General features: G+C 40.4%; 1 protein-coding gene across 1 annotated transcript in view; it reads left to right on the forward strand.

Moving 5' to 3' along the window:
* The window catches only part of LOC124788551 (BRISC complex subunit FAM175B-like), a 134,192-nt gene that overhangs the window by 94,559 nt on the left and 13,262 nt on the right, over window positions 1–26,371 (forward strand). The window contains exons 5-6 of the mRNA XM_047255825.1: window positions 1,657–1,776; window positions 20,363–20,529. Coding sequence (XP_047111781.1) covers window positions 1,657–1,776; window positions 20,363–20,529 — 287 coding nt within the window. The remainder of the gene's footprint in view (window positions 1–1,656; window positions 1,777–20,362; window positions 20,530–26,371) is intronic.

Raw genomic sequence — 26,371 nt, forward strand, 5'->3', positions numbered from 1 at the left:
TGTTTCAACGATGATTTCAAAGACGAGCAGAGGCCACTTTTCTTAATGTACCTTACGGTGCATTTTGCAGTATTTATTGTTGATGCGATGTTCGGGGCATGATTTAACAAGAAGTTATCTTCATCGAAAATGTGGCTAAGTGCTGTGTTTATACAGTGAGCAGCACTTTGGCACCCTGGTTGGATGTTTTATTACTGCCGGTATCCCTGAAGGAGGTGTATCTTTGTGAGGTTTCTTGCAACTGTGTTTCTTTAAATGAGTGGTTCCCGACTGGAAACACAATAATGTGGAGCAGTTTAGGCACGATACATACCCAGTAGACACACTGTTTTCGTCTACATCCAACAGAAATGTACTCCATACTAGGCTTTTTAGACCTTCCCGTTTCTTCAATGTGTAAACATTGGTTTCAATCTTACATCTCACTGCACTGGTTCCTCATGCTGCATGATTCCATAGAGAGACACACCACAAATGAGAAGCCCGTACTGGCTGCAATGTCACACGGATAATGATATGTGTAATATGTTTGAAGTTACGTGCTACGTATTTGGTCGCGGCTTCTATGCTCGGTCACTAGAACTAGTGTGGGCAGCCTATCCAGTTAGGGTGTGCTCGCCCTACCTCGTATTTTGTACTCGCTTACTCGGTCATGCAGGACTCTATTTCCTACATAATCCAGGAGGCACAGTACCTGATAACCTGAAAAAGACAATTACAACACAGCTCGCACAGAACAACATGTATGCAAACACTACACAAAATACTTATGAAAATATTTGAACTTGCTAACATGAATAAATTCTCGAAAGAGTAGAACAAGAAGCATGAAAAAATACATAACTGGTGCAATATTTCATCATTTACGTATGCAATGACAGTTGCAGACTTTCCAAAAACATCGATTGTGATATATTAAATAAAGTCAAACGTTTCTACTTCCCATACAGTTACCATTTCCAGTTATATCAACAGTTTTTATTAGATGATACATATTATTAGATACAAAAAAGTCATTGACAAATATTTTGATGCCTACTGCGTACATATCTCACATAAAGTACGAAAATGCAAGTGGATATCCTATATGTAACTTTTAATGCTTAAAACATTATTTCCCACATTTTACATTATCCCACTTTTTTTAAAGGGGGGGGGGGGGGGTTTCCACCGTATTTTGGAAATAGTAGTATTACTACATGGAATTTATAATGATCAGGTTCTTACTCTGGTTCATATGCATTATCTGACATTTGTTGTTATATAATTACAATTCACATTTTTTGTTAAGATATTCATCAACAAGTAGAGGGGGGGGGGGGGGGGAGAGAGAGAGAGAGAGAGAGAGAGGACGGGGGGGGGGGCAGACTCTGTTATTCCTTTCTCATTCTGTCCTCAATATTCCCAGAGCAAAGGCATAGAGTGGCTTGTCTATTTTGTTTATGAATAATTGTATTTCCTAACATTCTTTCCTTCCTTTCATTGATTTTTGACTGTTGGACCTACTGCATCCTAAAGCTGTTTGCTGTAACACAAATTTTTGTCCGTACTTGAGTGCTGCCAGTTAATTGTCTCTCTATTTAATTTAGTTTCAGTTTATTCCATACAGAAGACATGTTGAGTTACACTACAAATTTTCTTTCTTTCTCATTGCAGAAATTATGAGGCATTACCTGTACAGGTACTCAACTTGGGTGAAACTCATTCAGAATATACTACTGTTCCTGTGACTGCTGGTTTATCCGAATCATTTGGAAAGCTCATCAGGACTGTTGAGTATGAAGTATTTAATTATCTAAATGGTCCACTGATTCAGTGCTAGTATTTTTATACAGAATGCTGTCTCATATGAGTGACTTATTTCTTTATAACGCAATGTAATGATACTTAGCACTATAGAAATGAAGAAACTAGTGTAGCAATCCATAGAACCATGTGTAGGAAAACAATGTATTATTCAAAAGAAACTTCCAGGTGTTCATTGCTTTACTTTTCTCAATCCCACACATCACCTAGTTAGCAACATAAAATCCATAATGTCGTTACCGTGTATCAGCAAAATGGAAGAGTTTTTTGCCCTTTACATGGCATAAGCATCTATAGGATGAAGTTTTCCATGCATTTTTCAAAATAGAACACTTTAAAATTTTAGCAATTAAAGTGCAAAATATTGATTATATAACAACAAAAATATTAAACACTGTGTGCGTGAAGGTATGTTCTCACATTCAGTTGGTGAAATTCAGAAGTTCATTACAGCTTTTTAGTTGGCACAATCAGGTCAGTTATGCCTCTTCAACTATCCTGAAACACAGTTCCTAAGAAAATATTGAAAATTGAATAAAGTGCTTCAATAATGAATCCCCAACTTGAAATCTATTAGACAATCCTTCGTATTTATCTTAAAGAGACTCACTCCATATGGTCATTTACTGAGTCTTCAGCCTCTTCAGTGAGGGAAAGTCTCAGAAGAAAAGGTCTAAATGTGGATGCACTACGTTTGCTGTAAACACTTACCACACAAAAATTGTCCCTCTCTATTCGCAGGCAATCAACATTATACTTAATATGTCCTAAAAGATAACTATTAACTTTTTGTCTTACACACACACACACACACACACACACACACACACATTGCCGTACATGTGTGCCTCAGGGGTGGAGGGGGTGGAGCAATTTCACTGAGGAGATCTGTATATTAAACAAAGGTCAATTGACATTTTTGAGCATTGCCACTGGCTTATGCTCCATCAACTTTACTCTTTTTGTCCATTATTCTCATTGCTGAATGGGGAAAACATTTAATGCTCTACTCTAAGACCGTTTTCTTATCCTCCAGAAATAGTCCATTAGAGGTGAAGCTGCTCAAAGTTACCACAGGCAGCACAAAATTGATGCTGTGTAGGAAATTAACTTTATTTGAATGGATGAATACATTGCAACTGTTTTGGAACTCGACTCCACCTTATCAACTCAAAGATGTGATAGTATTTAGCAGTGCATTATGTCCACTGTAAATTGACCAAATCTTGTGTCATGGATTGCATCCTGACTTGTCTAGGCAAGCCATCTTCCCACTTAATAACTGAACAAAGGCAGGGCTTCCACAGAAACCTAGTGTAGCTGCTTAGGAAACACTGCTGAATGAGTGGTGAACCAATCTTGTGTACTTTTTCAAATTGGGTGATTCTTCAGTTGTCTGTCCACTGATCTTAGCAGAAACATCCATTAAAGAGTCTTCCATGTACAAGCAGCATCCTGTAGGACTGAAAAAGCTTGTTACATAAAATTAAGAGCAATATTTCAGTTAAGTTCAGACACTAGAATTGTGTTCCACAGGGAAGTGTGAACAGCCTCACTTTCTTTGCTGTTGCAGCAACAGAATATCATAAATGGAAATCACCCTTTGAAGTGCTAGCTGTATGTCTGTGGTTTTATTATGGTTTTTTTTCCTTTCTTTCTCTAGACATTACTCAAAAGTAATGATCTGCATGTTCAAGAAATTGACTGAAATATCTGCTTTGCCTTTTTCCGGTGAGGAAAGTGTCTGTGCAATAATCAGTGAAGATTTAATTTAGTACATTGTTCTGTTATTTCCTCAGAAAATCCTGAGAGTTTGTATACCCAGAGAATTCAGTGTTTTTGATGTAGAGTTTATAGTAATCCTCACAACCTTAAAGCAGATGAGATGTGTAACCATGCACTCAAGTGCTTCTTCTGTTTTCAGTTCTCTGAGTGTGCCTTATAGTGTTTGACTTAGTTGGTGACAAAAATGGTCTGTGTCTACGTTCGATCAACAGTAATACTAAAGTAACTTTATACAAAGGCCTACCATGAAAATATGCAAATGTAGCTTTACTGATAAGTACATAACAAAATACAGTTAACAAATTATTCTGTATCATAAGTAAGTCGGTGAAATCGACAGAATCACAGAAAGCAGGCATCAGTATGTGTGCAATTCTGCAAATTTTGCACCTTAGTGTCTACAGGACACGGAATCAAGGTAGCAACAAAGCTAATGGGGAGAAGTTTTCTTAATATTTCTTTACTGATTGTCGATCTGCCTATTAGTGACTCTAACGCAGAAGAGGTAAAAAAATCTTGTCTCCATCAGGATTAGAGCTGAAAACCAGCACCGTGTTCATCTTGAAGGGCAAATGTTTACTTCTAGGCTAGCATACAAATATGAATGTTGTGACGGCCTAGAGGCTGTGAGTTGACCATCACGGGGGAAGATGGAAGGGAGATACAGAATACAGGTTGTAATTACTGTGTCCTCCTCTGGGTCAGCCACTTAATTTTCTCGAAAAGCTTTGCTCCGTGAAGAATATTACTCACAAAAATTGCCGATATTTATCATTGTAGTTTACCTTAGACTTTCAGTGGAAAGATTCACAAAGATAATGATGTGGACTGTTGTACTTTTGAAAAGTATATGCATAAAGCAATTAGTCAATCATGTTGTGCTGTATGGTTAATTTAGTGTTGGACTTTTGAGATACTGCATGTTGAGAGCACAAACAAAAGAAAATGATCTGATAAGTTAGCATGTCATATAATGCCAATGGCTAACAAGTGTGTCGTAAAAATTATGCATCACCTTTATTTTAAAAAAATTTGCTAATTACATAGCATTAACATACAAGGATATCATCTGGCTTTGAAAAAAGTAGAGCAAGTAAACATGTTGTGAATTCAGTATATTATTTGTTGACAAGAGACTAATCTATTGATGCTTACACTGTGGTAGCTGGAATGAGAATGATAGCGCAAAACAGCAAAGCTTCTCCTCGCTGCGCACAGAAAAAAAGTGAAGGCTGCTCCTTCCTTTATTTATAAGCAATCTTATTACAGTAATTAAATATCACTAGCGAACACTTTGGTCCTCTTTTTCATGCGACACTTGAAACTTTACATATAGAAGGCAGAAAAAGAAATCTACATATGGAGTCTTGTAAGGCATCGTTAGGTGAAGCAACCGGGAAATAAACTATGATCTGGATGCATCAATGGCAAGGTTTTACATAGAAATTTTCTCCCACACTCACCTAGAGTACCTTGTCATTTTGGTTCCTCTGTGTCTTAAGTCGTCTGAAAATTGAAAGTCTCATTTATCAGGAGCTTCTTGCTTTTATTTGCAAAGCTTAGCCAGCAGTTATATTGTAATCATTACGAACAGCTATACTTTTCATGCCTTTGGTTTTCATAGAATGAATGACAGTTTTACTTTAGAACAGCATATTCGAGAATTACTGTCAGCACTTATTGTTTCGACCGCACGGTCTGAGGCGCCTAAGGACGAATGACTTCAGCAGTTTTGTCCCATAGGAACTGTTTGTGGTTAAACAAATTTCCAGTTTTTACTTATTGTTCCTTTTTTCTCATTCTCATCATAACTCTTCCCCCTTTCATGTTAAGAGTGACTGAAATTAAACTTAAACTGCTATCATTCACCTGCTTAGTTTACTTTGCAACTATTAAGTGCAACTTTTTCGTCATATGTTGTCTTTGAATTTGTGTTCTTGTGTGTTAAGAGGTGGTGCCAGTGAAAGAATCCATATGGAAAACTGTTTTCAAGTATATAATATTAAGTGAATGTTATTCACTCATAATGTTAATAGCGTCTAGTGACACTAAAGAAAAAAAATCGCTTCCAGTAAGAAAGAGTTTGTTTTCAGTTTGCTTAATGCAGAATAACAAAAATAGCTGCAACACCTACTAAAGAGGAAAGCCACCAAAATATTTCCCCCTGCTCTCTATTTATGGTGCCTGGGTTGCAGTCAGTGCTTCTGCATATTATTTATAACTACACTTTAGATCCAAATCATTGTTACACAGCTGTCCGCGTCCAGTCCGTGCTGTCGGAACTGGGGTCATTCCCTCTTCTGCCTCCCTTCCGGGTCCGTGCACCTATGCCCCCCCCTAGTGTTTGCCCCGGCTGTCCGTCCGTCTGGACTTGGCACAAGGACCCAAGGACTCGGTTCCGCCTGTGGCCCTCCGTCACCGTTTTCTTGCGCTCCTCGCCTCATTTTCGGGCTGTGAGACTGTCTACACTGATGGTTCCCTGGTTGATGGTCGCACTGCCTACGCTTTTGCTCATGCTGCCCATGTTGAACAGCGCTCTTGCCGGCTGGCTGCAGTATTTTTACTGCAGAGCTGGTGGCCATATTGCGCGCTCTTGAGCAAATGCATTCCTGCTCAGGTACGTCCATCGTCATCTGCAGTGACTCCCTGAGCGGCCTCCAGGCCATCGACCGCTGCTATACCTCTTCTCCTCTGGTGTCCTCTATTCAGGAGTCTGTTTCCGCCATTACCCGCTCTGGTCGTTCGGTGGTCTTTATTTGGACGCCAGGTCACGTTGGCATCCCGGGGAACGAGCGTGTCGACAGGCTGGCCAAAGGGGCGATCGACGCCCCAGCTTTGGAGATCGGCCTCACGGCTCGCGATCAGCAGCTGGTGTTGCGCCGTAAGGTACTTGGGATGTGGGCTGCTGAGTGGCGTGGCCTGACATCCCCGAATAAACTGCGGGCTGTTAAGGGGACGACCGATGTGTGGCGGTCCTCCCTGCGGGCTTCTCGCAGGGACTCTGTCATCCTGTGTTGGCTCTGCATCGGCCATACCTACCTGACGCACGGCCATCTTTTGTGTCAGGAGGATCCCCCCCTGTGTCGGTGTGGGTCCTGGCTGACGGTCGCCCACATTTTGCTGGAGTGTCCCCGACTGCGCACCCTCCGGCAGTCTTTTAATCTCCCAGGCACTTTGCCTTTGGTTTTATGTGACGATGCCTCCATGGCTGATGACGTTTTAAATTTTATATGTGGTAGTCTTTTTTATGGTTCCATTTAGGGAGGTCCAGCACCTTTCCCTTTCTGTGTCTTTTGTCCTCGCGTCTCACAATATTTGTTGCTGTTTTGGTGTGTCGTCCGATGGCTGACTCTTTCCCTTTTTTTTTTTTTTTTGGTCTTGTGGTCAGTCAACCAGTCTCCGGCCATCTTATTTTCTTCTGTTCCTTTCTGTCTGGTGTTCCTCTGTACTCGTCTGTAGTGTTTGTTGCTGCTTGTGTGTTCTTTTAGCGCCTGGGGGGGCGTCTCCTCCTCCCTTTGGTTTTTACCTGCTTCGCCGATTTTCAGCTCGCCTGTTTTTGGAATGGGGGACTGATGACCTTCGCTGTTTAGTCCCCCTTAAACATCCCAACAACCACCACCATTGTTACACAAATGCGAATAAAAATTATTGGCGTATACTAAATATTTCTGCTTCCACTCAACACAGTGGCAGCTGACACCTTTGAATCTCTGAACTGCAATCTTCCCCATTGTAAGCTAACTCAAGAAACCTCAAGAAACACATTGTCTCAGAAAATGTATTCTACCTGTCACTAGTCTAATGGCGAATTGGAAACTGTGACCACTTCCTGGAGTGGTTCAAAATCATCCTGGTGAATTCACTCAATATTTTCTTATCTTTTAGATTAAATATCTGAATAATTCTCATTTAAGGGATGATATACAGGTAACAGATCTATATTTTTGAATCCTGGATTCTCATTGCAACAGAAACTGCAGCGTCCTTCATCCTCTACATCACAAATACTCGGTCTTAACTATCATTTTGTTCAACAAGGGAGCACTGTCTGCTATTGTTGTATGCTAGCTTAGTGGTAAAGTGTTTGCCCTTCAAGGTAACAACTGTGTTACTTTTTTAGGATCTAATCTTACCAGAGACAAGATTCTCACTTCTTCCGTGAAAGTAACTAATAGGCGGACAACCAGTGAAGAAATCTCAAGATAACTTCTCACCCATTAGTTTTGTCATTGCCTTGATTCTGTACCCAGTAGCTGCAAAGGTGAAAATCTTGCAGAAACGCACGCTTTGTGAGGCCAGCTTTTTCTGCTTCTGTAAATTGTATTGAGTTAATTGTGACACTCAATGATTTGTTGATTGGATTTTGTGATGTATCTACCCATGCTGCTACATTTGCGTACTATCAGGGTAGGCCTTCCTATAATGCTACTTCAGTATTATTGTGGACTGAACACAGATGTAGACCATTTTGAAGATGAACGTGCATATTGTCCTGCTAATATGTGACAATTTTGGGATACTTTATTGTATTAAAAAAAGTTTGTAACATTATCACGATAAGTTGCAAATTTGTGTTAGTACAATGTATACTAAATAGCATTATTTTTGTTAGTTTACTGAACACAACAGATATTAGGCAACAACAATGTAGTGTCTCTCATTATTGGCCTATACTAAATATTTAGACTGCTTGGGTAGTATTTTGGCTTTACACCTGTAGAGCAATAAGTTAATAGAACTTTGTCATCCTGCATGTTCTGCTGTGTTAATAGACTGTAAAACTGCACACGTCAACATAATGATAAGACAGAAGGTCTCAAGAATTCTGTCATCAACAAAGCCACATACTCTAAGCAGCACTCAGAGAATAGAAACAGAAGAAGCATTTTAGTGCATGGCTACACACCTCATCTGCTTGAAAGTTGTGAGGGTTACTACAAATGCCACACCAAAAACATTGAATTCTCAGGGTATACAAACTCTGTGGACTTACTGAGGGGGAAAATACCAGAACAGTGAACTAAGTTTCTTCACTTGGAGCCATTAGGTAGTACCAACAAATAACTAATTTTCATGTTAAAAATGTAGCAGAAAGTATAGATAAAATTTGCAGGGCTTGCTGTTCTCAATGTGAGTAATTTGCTGTAAGAATATACTATGTAAAATTCCTCATGAGGTACTGTATCCAGAATTTTTATAGAAGGCTATGACTATCCATAACTTCTGCATACACATGAAATAGTTTTGAAATTACAGAAAATATGACTTGTAAGACGCCCGGTTTCTCATTATGAAGAAAGTACAAAAATTTATCATCTTCAATATTCTCGCCTTAGAGTTACGCAGATGTGGAAGCTGGGTGAGCTGTGCATCGTATTACACTTAGAAATCTCAGCATTCTCAACCTTAAAAATGATGTCCTTAAAAGGCAACTGATTTTCTGTAAATTAAATTTTCAGTGATTGTTGCACAGATACTTTCCTCACTGGAGCATATCAGATCTGATGTTTCAGTCAATTTCTTGAACATGCAGGTCATTACTTTTGATGAATGTGTTATTCTGAGTCTAGAGAAAGAAGAAAACCATAATAAAACCACATACATACACCTGGCACTTCAAAGGGTGATTTCCATTTATGATATTCTGTTGCTGCAACAGCAAAGAAAGTGAAGCTGTTCACACTTCCCTGTGAACCACTATTCTAGTGTCTGAACTTAACTGAAATATTGCTCTTAATTTTATGTAATAAGCTTTTTCAGTCCTACAGGATGCTGCTCTTTAATAGATGTTTCTGCTAAGATCAGTGGACAGACAACTGAAGAATTACCCCCATTTGAGAAAGTACACAAGACTGGTTCACCACTCATTCAGCAGTGTTTCCTAAGCAGCTATACTAGGTTTCTGTGGAAGTCCTGCCCTTGTTCAGTTATTAAGTGGGAAGATGGCTTGCCTAGACAAGTCAGGATGCAATCCATGACACAAGATTTGGTCAATTTACAGCGGACATAATGCACTGCTAAATACTATCACATCTTTGAGTTGATAAGGTGGAGCTGAGTTCCAATAACAGTTGCAATGTATTCATCTATTCAAATAAAGTTAATTTCCTACACAGCATCAATTTTGTTCTGCTTGTGGTAACTTTGGGCAGCTTCACATGTAGTGGAGTTATTTCTGGAGGATAAGAAAATGGTCTGTAGAGAGAGCATAAAATGTTTTCCCCATTCAGCAATGTGAATAATGGACAAAAAGAATAAGGGTGATCATGGAGCATAAGACAGAGGCAGTGCTGTAAGATGTTAATAGGCCTCTGTTTAAGATAAAGATCTCCTAAACAAAATTGCTCCACCCATGGGGCACACATGTAGTACCATGTTGTGTTTTAGGACACATGAAGTAGGGAGAAACAGTTGTTGCGTGGCAAATGTTAAAGACAAACACAGCAGTATCCACTTTTAGGCCTTAACTGAACTGATGGTGCCAACTAAAAAGCTGTCATTAACTTCTGAATATCACCAATTGAATGAAAGGGCATAAGAAAGAACATACTTTCATGTTCACAGTGTTTAAGATTTTTAACTGTTGTTTTCCGCATGTTTTTTTCAAAAAATGTCATGTTATAGATGCATAATGCTATGTAAAGGACAAAAACCTCCATTTTGCTGATACTCAGTAATGAAATATTCGATTGTATGTTGGTCAGTACTGAATGATTTATTAACTGTATTTCATTAAGTATCTATCCGTATTGCTAAATTTGGACACATTCATGGTAGTCTTTCCTGTAATGCTACTTCAGTATTGCTGTGGACTAACCATAGACACAGTCCATTTTGAAGCAGAAAGTGTGTATTATTCTCTAATTCAGGACTATTTGGCATAATTTATTTTCATAGCATTTTAAGTTAAAATTCATTACATTAGTACAGCATAGCATATTTTCATTAGTTAATTGAACACAACAGGTAAATGCAAGATATAAATTAGTGAACAGCAAAATACTCCCTTTAGTTATCTAAAATAGTCTAACAATGCCCAGATTGTTTTTAGACTTTACGGTCATCATAGGTGATACATTGGTTGCACTTTTGTCGCTTCGCATGTTCTGCTGTGTTAACGGACCATAAAGCTGCACAGTTCAGCTTAATTATAAGGCAAGGTGTATTGTTTGAGAGAGAGAGAGAGAGAGAGAGAGAGAGAGAGAGAGAGAGAGAGAGAGAGAGAGAGAGAGGTTTCAATCTGCATGGCACTTTGGAATCCATGCTAGTGAGGGCCAACAAGAAATGGCTCAAGTAATGCAAAGATTTAATGTGCTATCGGGTTGAGTTTTATACTGTCACTAGTAAGAGGTGAGAAAGAAATCATTTAGTTTCTCCATACTGGTGGATAGACACAATAAAAAACACACACACTCACACACAAATTTCAAGCTTTCGCAGCCCAAGGTTGCTACATCAGGAAAGAGGGAAGGAGAGGGAAAGCCATCCGCACATATACAGACACAGGCAGACATATGTAAATGCAAAGAGGTTGGGCAGAGATGTCAGTCGACGCAGAAGTACAGAGGCAAAGACGTTGTTGAATGACAGGTGATGTACGAGGGGCGGCAACTTGAAATTAGCGGAGGTTGAGGCCTGGTGGGTAACAGGGAGAGAGAATATATTGAAGGGCAAGTTCCCATCTCCGGAGTTCTGATAGGTTGGTGTCAGTGGGAAGTATCCAGATAATCCGGACGGTGTAACACTGTGCCAAGATGTGCTGGCCATGCACCAAGGCATGTCTACCCACAGGGTGATCCTCATTACCAACAAACACTGTCTGCCTGTGTCCGTTCATGCGAATGGACAGTTTGTTGCTGGTCATTCCCACATAGAAGGCTTCACAGTGTAGGCATGTCAGTTGGTAAATCACGTTGGTGCTTTCACACGTGGCTCTGCCTTTGATCGTGTACACCTTCCGGGTTACAGGACTGGAGTAGGTGGTGGTGGGAGGGTGCATGGGACAGGTTTTACACCAGGGGGTGGTTACAAAGGCAGTAGCCAGAGGGTAGGAAAGGTGGTATGGGGATTTCATAGGGATGAACCAAAAGGTTACGAAGATTAGGTGGACAGTAGAAAGACACTCTTGGTGGAGTGGGGAGGATTTCATGAAGGATGGATCTCATTTCAGAGCAGGATTTGAGGAAGTCATATCCATGCTGGAGAGCCACATTCAGAGTCTGATCCAGTCCCGGAAAGTATCCTGTCACAAGTGGGGCACTTTTGGGTTTCTTCTGTGGGAGGTTCTGGGTTTGAGGAGATGAGGAAGTGGCTCTGGTTATTTGCTTCTATACCAGGTCAGGAGGGTAGTTGCGGGATGCGAAAGCTGTTTTCAGGTTATTGGTGTAATGGTTCAGGGATTCAGGACTGGAGCAGATTCATTTGACACGAAGACCTAAGCTGTTGGGAAGGGACTGTTTGATATGGAATGGGTAGCAGCTGTCATAATGGAGGTACTGTTGCTTGTTGGTGGGTTTGATGTGGACGGATGTGTGAAGCTGCCCTTCAATATATTCTCTCTTCCCATTACCCACCAGGTCTCAACCTCCGCTAATTTCAAGTTGCCGCCCCTCGTACATCACCTGTCATTCAACAACATCTTTGCCTCTGTACTTCCACGTCAACTGACATATCTGCCCAACCTCTTTGCATTTACACACGTCTGCCTGTCTCTGTATATGTACAGATGGGTGGGGGGGGGGGGGGGGGGGGGGCGTGCGAGTGTGTGAGTGTATACCTGTCCTTTCTTCCCCTTCCTGATGAGACAACAGTTTGTTGCGAAAGCTTGAATTTTGTGTGTGTTTGTGTGTCTTTCGACCTGCCAGCGCTTTCATTTGGTAAGTCACATCATCTTTGTTTTTTGATAAATTTTTCCCACGTGGAATGTTTCCCTCTATTTTTATATATATAAGAAAAAGAAAGAAAGAAAACCAACACAAAAGTTTAAAAGTAATTTTTGACATAGAGTATAGTTTATATTAAGTATCTGGCCTGTAGGTATATATATATCTTTTTTTCCCACATGGAATGTTTCACATCTGGAAGTTAAGATGACTTCACATTCTTTGAGACTTAATCTCTTAATGATTTGAGCTTCCTTTTCATTGTTTTATTTTATCATTTTCTGTTCGCTACTTCAGCAGCTTTAAGTAATTAAGGAATGGTGTTAATGATAGTGACATTATGTGTGCTAAAGCTAACAACAATAATTCGACATTATAAGCTGAGAAATTTAATTGGTTTTGGTATCACTTTTTAAGAACAGGTGATTTTGTTTATTTTTCCTGGGAGACTAAATACGTTATATAATGTAAAAATTTCATTTGGGCACATTTATTGTAATGGTTAAAGAAGAAGGCATTGCATTGCTGCTAAGAAGTTGACATTATAAGACAAAAACATTAAAATGTTGCTAAAATGGCTGCAGTGTTGCACTATTTTGTATAGATAACGTGTAATAGCTCAAAAATGAGATGACAGTCTCATTTTAAATGTCATTCATCAGTTGCAAAACAATTCTGTGGATCTAAGAATTACCTTCGATTCTGAATTTGTAGTATATTAATATCTTAGAACAAGTAGCAATTTGTTTCATGTTGAATGGACACTGTTAGCCTTGATTAACATTATGCAGGTAATGTAAACCTACCTAGTGATGTAAAATGCCTGGGCATTTGTAAGTTCGGACAAATTCCCAGGTTAAACGCCTGGGCAAATGCCCAAAATTCATAAATGCCCATTCATTTACACATTTTAACAATTAATTGATAAACGTTGTTTGTATAAAAAAAAATAAGCTGATATTTGGATTGGAAAAGGTGTTTCGCAACACTGATTCTTTAGTGATTGGGTAACTACATTAGAAAGCTGCTTGAGAGTTAGGAGGAGGGGAGAGTGTTATGGGAAATACATTGGACTGTAAACATAACTTTTTAAGTGTTCTATCAGGTCAATTCATGTGGTAGTATATAAGAAAAAGAAAGAAAGAAAACCAACACAAAAGTTTAAAAGTAATTTTTGACATAGAGTATAGTTTATATTAAGTATCTGGCCTGTAGGTATAAGGGACGTTCAAAAGAAAAGAGCCAGAGGCATAATAACAGAAACCCAGTACCTGTATGTTAGGCTGGCTGTTGACACTTGTCCCACTGTGACACAAGGCTGTGAATGGCTTACCCATAAAATTTCCGAGGCTGGGATGTTTAACCAGTTCTGCCTGTACAGCGGGACATCGTCGTCGGAAGTGAGTCGTTTGCCCCTCAGGTCTCTCTCTCTCTCTCTCTCTCTCTCTCTCTCTCTCTCTCTCTCTCTCTCCCTCTCTCTCTCTCTCCCCCCCCCCCTCTCCCCCCTCCCCATCAGTCTACTGACTGGTTTGATGCGGCCCACCACGAATTCCTTTCCTGTGCTAACCTCTTCATCTCAGAGTAGCACTTGCAACCTACATCCTCAATTATTTGCTTGACGTATTCCAACCTCTGTCTTCCTCTACAGTTTTTGCCCTCTGCAGCTCCCTCTAGTATCATGGAAGTCATTCCCTCATGTCTTAGCAAATGTCCTATCATCCTGTCCCTTCTGCTTATCAGTGTTTTCCACATATTCCTTTCCTCTCCGATTCTGCGTAGAACCTCCTCATTCCTTACCTTATGAGTCCACCTAATTTTCAACATTCGTCTATAGCACCACATCTCAAATGCTTCGATTCTCTTCTGTTCCGGTTTTCCCACAGTCCATGTTTCACTACCATACAATGCTGTACTCCAGACGTACATCCTCAGAAATTTCGTCCTCAAATTAAGGCCAGTATTTGATATTAGTAGACTTCTCTTGGCCAGAAATGCCTTTTTTGCCATAGCGAGTCTGCTTTTGATGTCCTCTTTGCTCCGTCCGTCATTGGTTATTTTACTGCCTAGGTAGCAGAATTCCTTAACTTCATTGACTTCGTGACCATCAATCCTGATGTTAAGTTTCTCGCTGTTCTCATTTCTACTACTTCTCATTACCTTTGTCTTTCTCTGATTTACTCTCAAACCATACTGTGTACTCATTAGAGTGTTCATTCCGTTCAGCAGATCATTTAATTTTTCTTCACTTTCACTCAGGATAGCAATGTCATCAGCGAATCGTATCGTTAATATCCTTCCACCTTGTATTTTAATTCCACTCCTGAACTTTTCTTTTATTTCCATCATTGCTTCCTCGATGTACAGATTGAAGAGTAGGGGTGAAAGGCTGCAGCCTTGTCTTACACCCTTCTTAATACGAGCACTTCGTTCTTGATCGTCCACTCTTATTATTCCCTCTTGGTTGTTGTACATATTGTATATGACCCGTCTCTCCCTATAGCTTACCCCTACTTTTTTCAGAATCTCGAACAGCTTGCACCATTTTATATTGTTGAACGCTTTTTTCAGGTCGACAAATCCTATGAAAGTGTCTTGATTTTTCTTTAGCCTTGCTTCCATTATTAGCCGTAACGTCATAATTGCCTCTCTCATCCCTTTACTTTTCCTAAAGCCAAACTGATAGTCACCTAGCGCGTTCTCAATTTTCTTTTCCATTCTTCTGTATATTATTCTTGTAAGCAGCTTCGATGCATGAGCTGTTAAGCTGATTGTGCGATAATTCTCGCACTTGTCAGCTCTTGCCGTCTTCGGAATTGTGTGGATGATGCTTTTCCAAAAGTCAGATGCTATATCGCCAGACTCATATATTCTACACACCAACGTGAATAGTCGTTTTGTTGCCACTTCCCCCAATGATTTTAGAAATTCTGATGGAATGTTATCTATCCCTTCTGCCTTATTTGACCGTAAGTCCTCCAAAGCTCTTTTAAATTCCGATTCTAATACTGGATCCCCTATCTCTTCTAAATCGACTCCTGTTTCTTCTTCTATCACATCAGACAAATCTTCACCCTCATAGAGGCTTTCAATGTATTCCTTCCACCTATCTGCTCTCTCCTCTGCATTTAACAGTGGAATTCCCGTTGCACTCTTAATGTTACCACCGTTGCTTTTAATGTCACCAAAGGTTGTTTTGACTTTCCTATATGCTGAGTCTGTCATTCCGACAGTCATATCTTTTTCGATGTCTTCACATTTTTCCTGCAGCCATTTCGTCTTAGCTTCCCTGCACTTCCTATTTATTTCATTCCTCAGCGACTTGTATTTCTGTATTCCTGATTTTCCCGGAACATGTTTGTACTTTCTCCTTTCATCAATCAACTGAAGTATTTCTTCTGTTACCCATGGTTTCTTCGCAGCTACCTTCTTTGTACCCATGTTTTCCTTCCCAACTTCTGTGATGGCCCTTTTTAGAGATGTCCATTCCTCTTCAACTGTACTGCCTACTGCGCTATTCCTTATTGCTGTATCTATAGTGTTAGAGAACTTCAAGCGTATCTTGTCATTCCTTAGTACTTCCGTATCCCACTTCTTTGCGTATTGCTTCTTCCTGACTAATGTCTTGAACTTCAGCCTACTCTTCATCACTACTATATTGTGATCTGAGTCTATATCTGCTCCTGGGTATGCCTTACAATCCAGTATCTGATTTCGGAGTCTCTGTCTGACCATGATGTAATCTAATTGAAATCTTCCCGTAACTCCCGACCTTTTCCAAGTATACCTCCTCCTCTTGTGATTCTTGAACAGGGTATTCGCTATTACTAGCTGAAACTTGTTACAGAACTCAATTAGTCTTTCTCCTCTTTCATTCCTTGTCCCAAGCCCATATTCTCCTGTAACCTTTTTGTCTACTCCTTCCCCTACAACTGCATTCCAGTCGCCCATGACTATTAGATTTTCGCCCCCCGTTACATACTGCATTACCCTTTCAATGTCCTCATACACTTTCTCTATCTGTTCATCTTCAGCTTGCGACGTCGGCATGTATACCTGAACTATCGTTGTCGGTGTTGGTCTGCTGTCGATTCTGATTAGAACAACCCGGTCACTGAACTGTTCACAGTAACACACCCTCTGCCATACCTTCCTATTCATAACGAATCCTACACCTGTTATACCATTTTCTGCTGCTGTTGATATTACCCAATACTCATCTGACCAGAAATCCTTGTCTCCCTTCCACTTCACTTCACTTCACTGACCCCTACTATATCTAGATTGAGCCTTTGCATTTCCCTTTTCAGAGTTTCTAGTTTCCCTACCACGTTCAAGCTTCTGACATTCCATGCCCCGACTCGTAGAACGTTATCCTTTCGTTGATTATTCAATCTTTTTCTCATGGTAACCTCCCCCTTGGCAGTCCCCTCCTGGAGATCCGAGTGGGGGACTATTCCAGAATCTTTTGCCAATGGAGAGATTATCATGACACTCCTTCAAATACAGGCCACATGTCCTGTGGATACACGTTACGTGTCTTTAATGCAGTGGTTTCCATTGCCTTCTGCATCCTCATGTCGTTGATCATTGCTGATTCTTCCGCCTTTAGGGGCAATTTCCCACCCCTAGGACAAGAGAGTGCCCTGAACCTCTATCTGCTCCTCCGCCCTCTTTGACAAGGCCGTTGGCAGAATGAGGCTGATTTCTTATGCCGGAAGTCTTCGGCCGCCAATGCTGATTATTTATCAAAATTTAGGCAGTGGCGGGGATCGAACCCGGGACCATAGACGTTTTGATTATGAATCAAAGACGCTACCCCTAGACCACGGTGTAGGTCTTTTGAAGGGGACCAAAAATGGTGAAATCACAGGGGGAGAGATCCGGACTGTATCGAGGGTTGCCGATAACCTCCCATTTTAATTTCTGCGGGAGTGCTGCGACTGTGTTGGCCATGTGAGGCTTTGCTTTGTCATGGAGCAGAATGACCCCATGGGTGAGATTGCGTGGTCGTTTTGATTAGATTGCTTGGCAAAGGGTGGTCAAGGTTTGCGAGTAATGCTGGGCGTTCACTGTTGTCCCGTGCTGCAGGAAGTGAATCAGAAGGGGGCCATCTTGGTCAAAGAACGACGTCAGCATAACCTTTCCTGCACACATGTGGATGGCCTTGGCTTTTTTTTAGTGATGGTGATCCTGGATGCTTCCACTGGATACTTGATTGTTTTGATTCTGGTTCAAAGTGAAGACACCATAACTCATCTCCTGCCACCACTTGTGCCAGGAACACATTCCCTTCCCAAGCATAGCACTGCAGATGCTTCCTGGTGTGGTTGAAGACTGTGGGGCACCCATTGGGTGCTCACTTTGCACATGTATAGTCGTTCCTTCATTATGGTGTGAACACTTCAGACGCTCAATCCGACCATGGCGGCTATGGCTTTCTCTGTCGCTCGGCAGTCCTGGGTGATGAGTGCATCCACCAGCTGGATGATGTCATCAGTACTGCAGGGTGGTGCTTCAGACCGTGCGCCATCGGCTAATGACACCCGTCCTTCCCTGAAGTGCTTCTGCCATGCCTTGACCCTTGAAAGGGACATGCAGTGTTTGTTGTACACTTGTGACATTCGTCGATGAATGTCTGTTCCTCCTCCTCCTTTTGCTGTCAGAAAACCAACACCACCTCTTTGCTCTTCTTTTGCTGCCTCCATGTCACTGTTTGCAATGCGACTGGCAGCGTTGGACTACTGCAAAAAGAACTGAAAAATTGTTCTCAGTCAGTTCCATGATTTTCATAAGTTGAAGAAGACTTGTGGAATTCTGACTGCTTCAGATTCCCCTGAATCTGATTCCTTGCTGACCACTGTGTTCCTTTCCATTTTGTCTTTGCTTGGACTGTTCAGTGTTGGTTTTTCCTTGGAATCAAAAGGATTAGGTTGTGTTCCTGCTCCATTCATCACCTTCCACTTACAGGAGAGGTAGGTTAGTTTTGCAGCTCTCTGATTACACTGTGGATCCATCCAAAGTTGCCGAAGGAAAATTCTGTAGCAGCACATGTAGCTGGAGCTTCCAGAATTTTTATGGGCAATTCTGCCAATTCACAAAGCCATCTGAAACCTCCCCTCTACTATAAAGGACACACATGACAATTTTTATCTGCCTGAAGATGAGGACCCACTCCGTCTCAAACATATTGTTGGGACCAAATTCCTTGTTTCTCCCTCTAATCTGCCAAGTTCTCTCTAACTTGAACAACATTTAGTCCAGTTTTTGAATGATTTCTTGATGCCTTCAGCTGCCATTCTCTTTATTTAATTTATAATTGCACAATTTCAGCCTCAGGCCATTTTTGAGTATGTCGCGTGCACACACACACACACACACACACACACACACACACACACACACACAGGGAGAGGGTGGTGTGGCAGGGGGCTGTTTGAGTGCAAGAGAGACTGAGTGAGGAGTAGAACCAGTAAGAACCAGTAAAAAGATAAAGGAAAGTATAATTAATAAGCAGCTGTCAGCAAGACACACCCTTCCTTGGTACAGCAAGTTGGAATGCAAGTAAAAAGCATGCTTCCCTCTTCTTTGTTTTCATTCTTAGGAATAAAGGCAATAAATGATAGACATTGTTTAAAGTGCAAACATTTACTAACTTTTAAAATCAGGAGTATCATCCCATCCCTTATTTTAATTGGTAAATTACACATTGTAGCAGTAAATGAGTTTTGCTATTTGGGAAGCAACTGATAATGGTTGAAGTAGAGAGGATATAAAATGTAGACTGGCAATGGCAAGGAAAGCATCCCTGAAGAAGAGAAATTTGTTAACATAGAGTATAGATTTAAGTGTCAGGAAATCTTTTCTGAAAGTATTTGTGTGGAGTGTGGAAGTGAAACAAGGTCCATAAATGGTTTCGACAAGAAGAGAATAGAAGCTTTCGAAATGTGGTGCTACAGAAGAATGCTCGAGATTAGATGGGTAGATCACATAACTAATGAGGAGGTATTGAATAGAATAGGGGAGAAGAGGAATTTGTGACACAACTTTACTAGAAGAAGGGATCAGTTGGTAGGACATGTTCTGAGGCATCAAGGGATCACTAATTTAGTATTGGAGGGAAGTGTGGAGGGTAAAAATCGTAGAGGGAGACCAAGGGATGAATACACTAAGCAGATTCAGAAGGATGTAGGTTGCAGTAGTTACTCGGATATGAAGAAGCTTGCACAGGACAGAGTAGCACAGAGAGCTGTGTCAAACCAGTCTCTGGACTGAAGACCTCAACAACAACACCAGCAGCAGCAGTAGAAACTCTAAAAAATACTTATTTTTATAAGTGCTCAGATTTTCGGCATTTAAAACGGCTTTGGGCATTTGTCTGCATCTACCAACACAAAAATAAATAAAGAAGAAATGAAACAATGGAAAATCCAGGCTTCAGATGCTATAAACTGTGGTCTTGTGTGTGTGTGTGTGTGTGTGTGTGTGTGTGTGTGTGTGTGTGTGTGTGTGTGTCCTTTTGTTGTGGCTACCTGCAACTTAGCATCTCTGCTATATGATGAGTAGCAACTATCCTTTTTTATAATATTGTTAAATAAAAGAAAGGTAAGATAGAAAAAAAGGCCCCTGAATGTGATCAGACACACGCATAATAGAGTAAAAAAAAATAAAAATAAAAAAAATAAAAAAAAAAGGCAATGTGGCAGATAAAGTGAAACTTGTTTCAAATGTACATGTAAATTCAAGACATAAAACTGTTCTTTTTTGTTCCAGTAAGTCTGTTTCCATGACAAGTTGTGCTTTTTTAGTTTTTATTTTACAGTAAATTTTAAGAAATTTATACCAAAATATTTTAAATTGTTCCTATAAAGGTAATTAAATTTCTGTTCCAGGATCTCGGACAAGGAATGTGATGTTTTCGTAATGTGTCGCATACAAAAATCACTCCAAGAACACCTTAAGAAAATTTCTAGTGCATTAAAGGAATCTGAGAATCGAGCATCTCAGTTGGAGATGGAAGTTGAATCACTGCGAATCAGCAATGATGATCTCTCCAATGGTAAGGAAGAAGAGATGTATTTTAACAAGCTTCAGATGACACTGTGTCTACCTCTCATTCACGAGAGTATGATTGAGTACCACCTGAAATGTGGATTATTATTTCTGAGTTTTATTTTTCATACTCCTCATCCTCCTTTCAGAGGAAAGTCCATATACACAGTCAGAAAAGATACCTGAGGCAGGGCACCCATTGATGTATTTTGTCAGGTGACGAGGCATGTAGTGTGCCAGACACATGGCACGCATGCGTGATTAGACTCCTATAGAAGTGATTCGACATTAGTAAAGTGAGACCATGTGTTCTGGCTTTGGTCAACAAATTTTATAAAATGTGTTGTTAGATACATCCTTACTGGCATATTAACGTGAATAATATGATATGTTTTAAAGTGTTTAAATAGTTGAATATGTATTCACTTTCCTATTATGGCTGCAGAAACCTTGTGCTTTGCTGGAGAATTATACAAAACAAACATGTATAACAGCAGGAAGTGACAAGAGCAAAAGTTGTAAGTGCTTTAACGTGCCACAAACGAGAGAAGCAAGACCAGTGACATCATAAAATAAACAATGGCAGGCTGTAGAATGTGTGGTGGATATCAAGGTACCAGTATACATGACTAATAGCTTCATGCGAAAAAGAAAGTGAACACAAAATCCCACTGAAGATTGCATGTGAAGTGGTTGGTTGATTTGAGGGAATGGGACCAAACAGTGAGGTTATCAATCCAATTGGATTAGGGAAGGATGAGGAAGGAAGTCGGCTGTGCCCTTTCAGAGTAACCGTCCTGGCATTTGTCTGAAGTGGTTTAGGGAAATCACAGAAAACCTAAATCAGGATGACTGGATGCAGGTATGAACAGTCATCCTCCAGAATACAGGTCCAGTGTGCTAACCACTGTGCCACCTCGCTCGATCATGTGAAGTGCTAAAGCATGTTTGGGTAATGATAAAACTATGATGTCTTGCATAAGGCAGAATTATTCTCCAGTTTTAAATTATATCAGTTTAGATTATTGTACAATCAACAGCAAAAAACTGGGATACTTGAGACAAAATGACAGAAAAAATCAGACCATTCAACTAAAGCAGCATAAAAAAACGGTTCAGGATGTGACATCAGACAGAGGAAGTGGGTCATTGATTGAGGAATTGAGAGATATCTGATGCTCTCTCCATATTTACCTATGTGCCATGTGCTAAAGATTGCTTACTTTATGACACACATTATGGACCTGACTGAATGTTTGAATCACGACGACAGCATCTGGATACCAACAAATATGAGGCATAGAGGCTATAATAATTCTGAGAATTTGCTTGTAATTGCTCACTATCTTCCACTCAGGCTTAACTAAAAATGAAAGACCAATTTTACCAACTAGGGTTTTTTAAATTGCACATATTTGTCTTTTGCAGGTTGAGATGATAACTTCACATATTTCGAATGAAGATAAAAGCCACACAATATCTTTGTCCACAATAAGGACTCAGCATTCTGCTGTATCTTGGCAAAATGGTTAGAGGAATGGAGTACTAATCTTAAGGTGCAGAGTTCATAGCTACACATTTCCATTTTTTTATCATTTGTAGGAATTCACTAGAAAGAAAAGAATGGTGAAATTTTGGACATCATTTACCCAAACTACGAAATCGAATGTGAGAGTAACAAAGCGGCTAGCCATACTGTGTATTGGCTTGACTATAATTCAAATATTATTCTTCGAGTAGCTGTAGTTATGAAAGGTATTGGGGGAAAATATCCACCCACAACAACAGTTTTTGGAGAGCTATTTTCAAAAGGTATCATTACTCGCTCAGTGCCAGAAATGTTACAGGTTCATACAGCTATGCCAAATAGTTGTTACCCCTAAGCGTTTAGAAGAAGTGATTATATGTTCCCAATAAATTAACAATAGAATACTTCAATCAACAGTGAATGAGTAAAGATGTCTCAAGTACTTCTGTGCATCTAAACAGCCATTAAAGCTCTCATGAAGGTGCAGTTTTATCAAATTAGTAGCATAATCTTACTGGATCAGCTACTTGTCAGAAAATTAACTGTAATGTAAGAAGTTTGTTAGGGATCTCTACAAATAAATTAGTCCCACAATTCAAAGCTTTACAGAGGTGCTCAACTCAGATTTCGCATCTCAAGTAAAGTACAATTAATGAGCTTTCAGTTTGATATAGTCCATAAAGTACAAACCAGATGTCAAGGTAAAAGAATGAAAACTGTAAAAGTTGTGATTTGCTGTATCAGTGGTCTAGTTAAGCAAAATGTTGCATTGTGATACTCCATTATATACATGCTCATCTTCTGCCTCGTGTATGCTGAACTGTTATTTCACTTTACATTCTCATGACTAAAATGGCTGTGTACTATCCAGTGCTGTCTGGATGCTGTGGAAAAAGTGTGTAACATCATTCAGGTTTTTGTTATGTGTGGTTGATTTCTTAATTGCGAATTCTGGACGCTGTATATTGTGTGGGTGCTCTGTGTTTATTTACATACAAATTAACAGTAGACTAACTTCCCCTGAAAGAAAAAACGAGGAAGAAGATAGCGAGATGACATCGAATCGTGTGATGAACCATTGCGGCAACAATATCTTGGGACACAGAGCAGTGGAAAAACTTAGTAGATGCTTTTGAACGAATGGAAAGCACTAACTGTTAGTAATGAACATAGACAAACAAACAAACAAACAAACAACTATTGTAAGCTATCACTCATGTCCTGGGTTAAATATGAACCATTTACCTCCAGCTAACTGTATTATGCTCGTGGTGCTGTTTACATATTATTAGTAACTTTTAACACACTCGCATGTAAGTATTGCAGTTACATATTTTGTCCAAAAATTATTGCAGTCTCAAAATAATTGGAAAATTGTCACAATTGATTTCCCCCCCAACTTCGACCTCATGTAGCACCAAAAACGATGAATGGTGCACACCCTCATAATTTTAACATGTTGATGTTCAGAAAATATTGTGTGTTGCTTCCAAATATCTCCTTTGGACTACTATTACCTTTGGTTTATAAGCCTTCTTCAGTTTTGCCAAAACTGTCATAGAGCTCGCACAACAGTTTGTAGTTTCGCACTAAATGCCTCATAAAACCGTGAAGTTTTATACCTTGAACTCAAATTTTCGAGAGCTTTGGTTTATTCTATAAGAAATGCTTGTGCAAACTTTTATTCAGATTGCAGGTGGTCTGTTGGGGACCAAGGGTTTGATGTGGAATGACCCTGAAAGAATGATTTAGGTTCCCCTCTATACTCGTAAGGGATATACAGGGTGACACAGAAAAATGGGAACATTTCCACAATCCAATGAAACTAGAAGCGATGAAGGAAAGAAATTGCATTTATACTAATTGAAATCTTACAACTTTGCCATTTACGAAACATTGATGGCATTTATCATTTTTTTAAATTACATCCTTTGGATGGCGTCCTCCTGTACAAATACATTTGTGAAATCTGCTGTTGAGATTCCTCATGGATCGATGAAACATCTCAGCTGGGATACTGTGAATTGAATCCTGAATTCTCGGTTTTAACTCATCCAGGAGTCGAGTCATATAGACTTTGCTCTTGAGGTAGCCCCACAAGAAAAAATCACAAATGGATATACCTGGTGATCTAGGGGGCCAGGGAATGTTACTGAATCGTGAGATCACACGGTTGCCTAACAATTCTCGCACATATGCCATTAATTGCCGTGCAGTGTGGTGTGATGTCGCTCCATCCTTTTGATACCTGGCTTCTTGAACATTTGGTAACGTCACCATGTAATGATCGGCATTGACTGTTATTATGTTTCCCTGTTCATTTGCGGGCCACAACTTGTTTAGAAATTCATCGTCATTGTTAATTTTTATGATTTGTTGACATAATCCTCTTCATAACCGGTAATTGTTGCACAGTCTGTAGTTTGTATGGATGAAATTTTAAATCAAGATGACAAATTCGGCGATCACTCTCCTGGGACATACCAACCACTGCTGTGTGCTTACGAATTGAACACCATGGGCTCCGTACGACAGACTTGCATACAGCATCAGTGTTCAGTGGAGAATTCACACTTGTTGGTCATCCATTTGGTTTCTTCTTGAGGGCAGATCTAGTCTCTTCAAAGTTATTAATCTAACATTTTATCGCGTGTTTCAATGGAACTGCATAATGACATCCTAAATTATAAAAATATCAAAACTCCCTCTGCACTGCTACCAAACTATCATTGTTTTTATATAAAATTTTTATGGCTAACTCGTGTTTTTGTCTGTTCCACTGATCCGCGATTACTGAAATGGCAGACTATTTACTTGCTAACTGTCACGAACCCGCAGTGCTCCCATCTGCCCATGGCTGCCACTAATTTCAAACATTCCCATTATTCTGTCACACACATTACATACATAAGCAGTGTGCTAATTAGAGAGATGACAATAAATAATAAGGCATGCTAGAAGAGCGATGCAATCTGGTTCTCAGATATTATTCCTAAAAATTAACAACTAGATGGAGTAAAATTTAATGAGGTAATACCTCTTAATCAAGGAGGGCAATTGGTTGGGTTGGAGTATCTAGAAGGGCGGACCATGGGTGGCTTACAGCCTTTGTTTACCGTAGTCTGGTGGTGTGGGAAAACCCGCTTTGGTGGTGTGTTTGGCGACAAAGGAAGTGCCAAAACAGCTGGGGATGGAATGGTAATAAACCCATGTGGTACTTCTGGTGTCCACTGTGCTATTTACACCCCACTGTATGCAGTATTCAAAGTGCTGATACTGGGAGTACCAACCAGGCATCCGGTGTCAGGCTTTGTACACCTGCAGTCAATAGAAAGACCTCTAGGGAACACAGCTCAGGAAGACGGCATGGCAGTCAATAGAAAGACCTCTAGGGAACACAGCTCAGGAAGACGGCATGGAAAACTGCAGCAGCATTTCCCTCGTTAAATTGACCATGACAGAATACTTTACACTGAACATGAGGTAAGAATTCTGTTGTTGGCCTATATGCTGGTGAGGTGCAACAGATGACAATGCGAGCAATGTGGCAGTGTGCGGACAAGATGCTGAGAACATGGCTGAGAGGTGTTGCCTCATTAGAACTGATTGATCACTCAGGTTCAGCATTTGTCCATATGGAAACCATATAGCTCTCCCTCTGGAGGAATTGACCAGTGAGAGTGTCGATGGGCTGGTTTCCCATCTACGCAGCGCATGGTCTGCTGCTCCAGGTGGAGGCTATGGACGAAGTCGCCATACATTTCCCCGTTTAGAGAGGAAAACATCTTTGGTGAGAGGAGGGGCATGGGTAGCTCCTGTGCGTGGAGTTGGGAGTGTATGACATAGCATTGCTCCTCTAGTGTTGCTGATGCTTGCAGTAGGGTTGATGACACCTGTTGAGAGTGTCAGGTGTCTTTGGGGGCGGGATGCTGTCTGCGTTAGCGACTCGGACCAGTGGTAGAGGGGGAAACTCCACCTCGATGTTGCTGGTGTTCATTGCCTGGAGGGAGCTGTTGCATATAGACCAGCTTGAACCTGTGTGTGGAGATGGTTGTTGCAACCTGTTTAGACGAATGGAGAACGTCTTGTCCATGTGTCGCAACACAAAGTGCAGGCCCAAATACTGAGGATAGAGTGACGGCTGGCATGCATACACCCGAGGCATAATGTGTGCATGCTGTGAGGTCACAATCGATGTTGCTCACCATAATGTTGCTGAGGTGTCAGTCATAGCTGGGCCATAATGCCCTGGAGCTGCTGCATGAAACCTGCTGCACTATCAGGAAGAAACGAGGTCACTTCCAAAAAATTGCCAGGAATG

This window comes from Schistocerca piceifrons, chromosome 1 (assembly GCF_021461385.2).
Source record: "Schistocerca piceifrons isolate TAMUIC-IGC-003096 chromosome 1, iqSchPice1.1, whole genome shotgun sequence".
Classification (NCBI taxonomy): Eukaryota; Metazoa; Arthropoda; class Insecta; order Orthoptera; family Acrididae; genus Schistocerca; species Schistocerca piceifrons.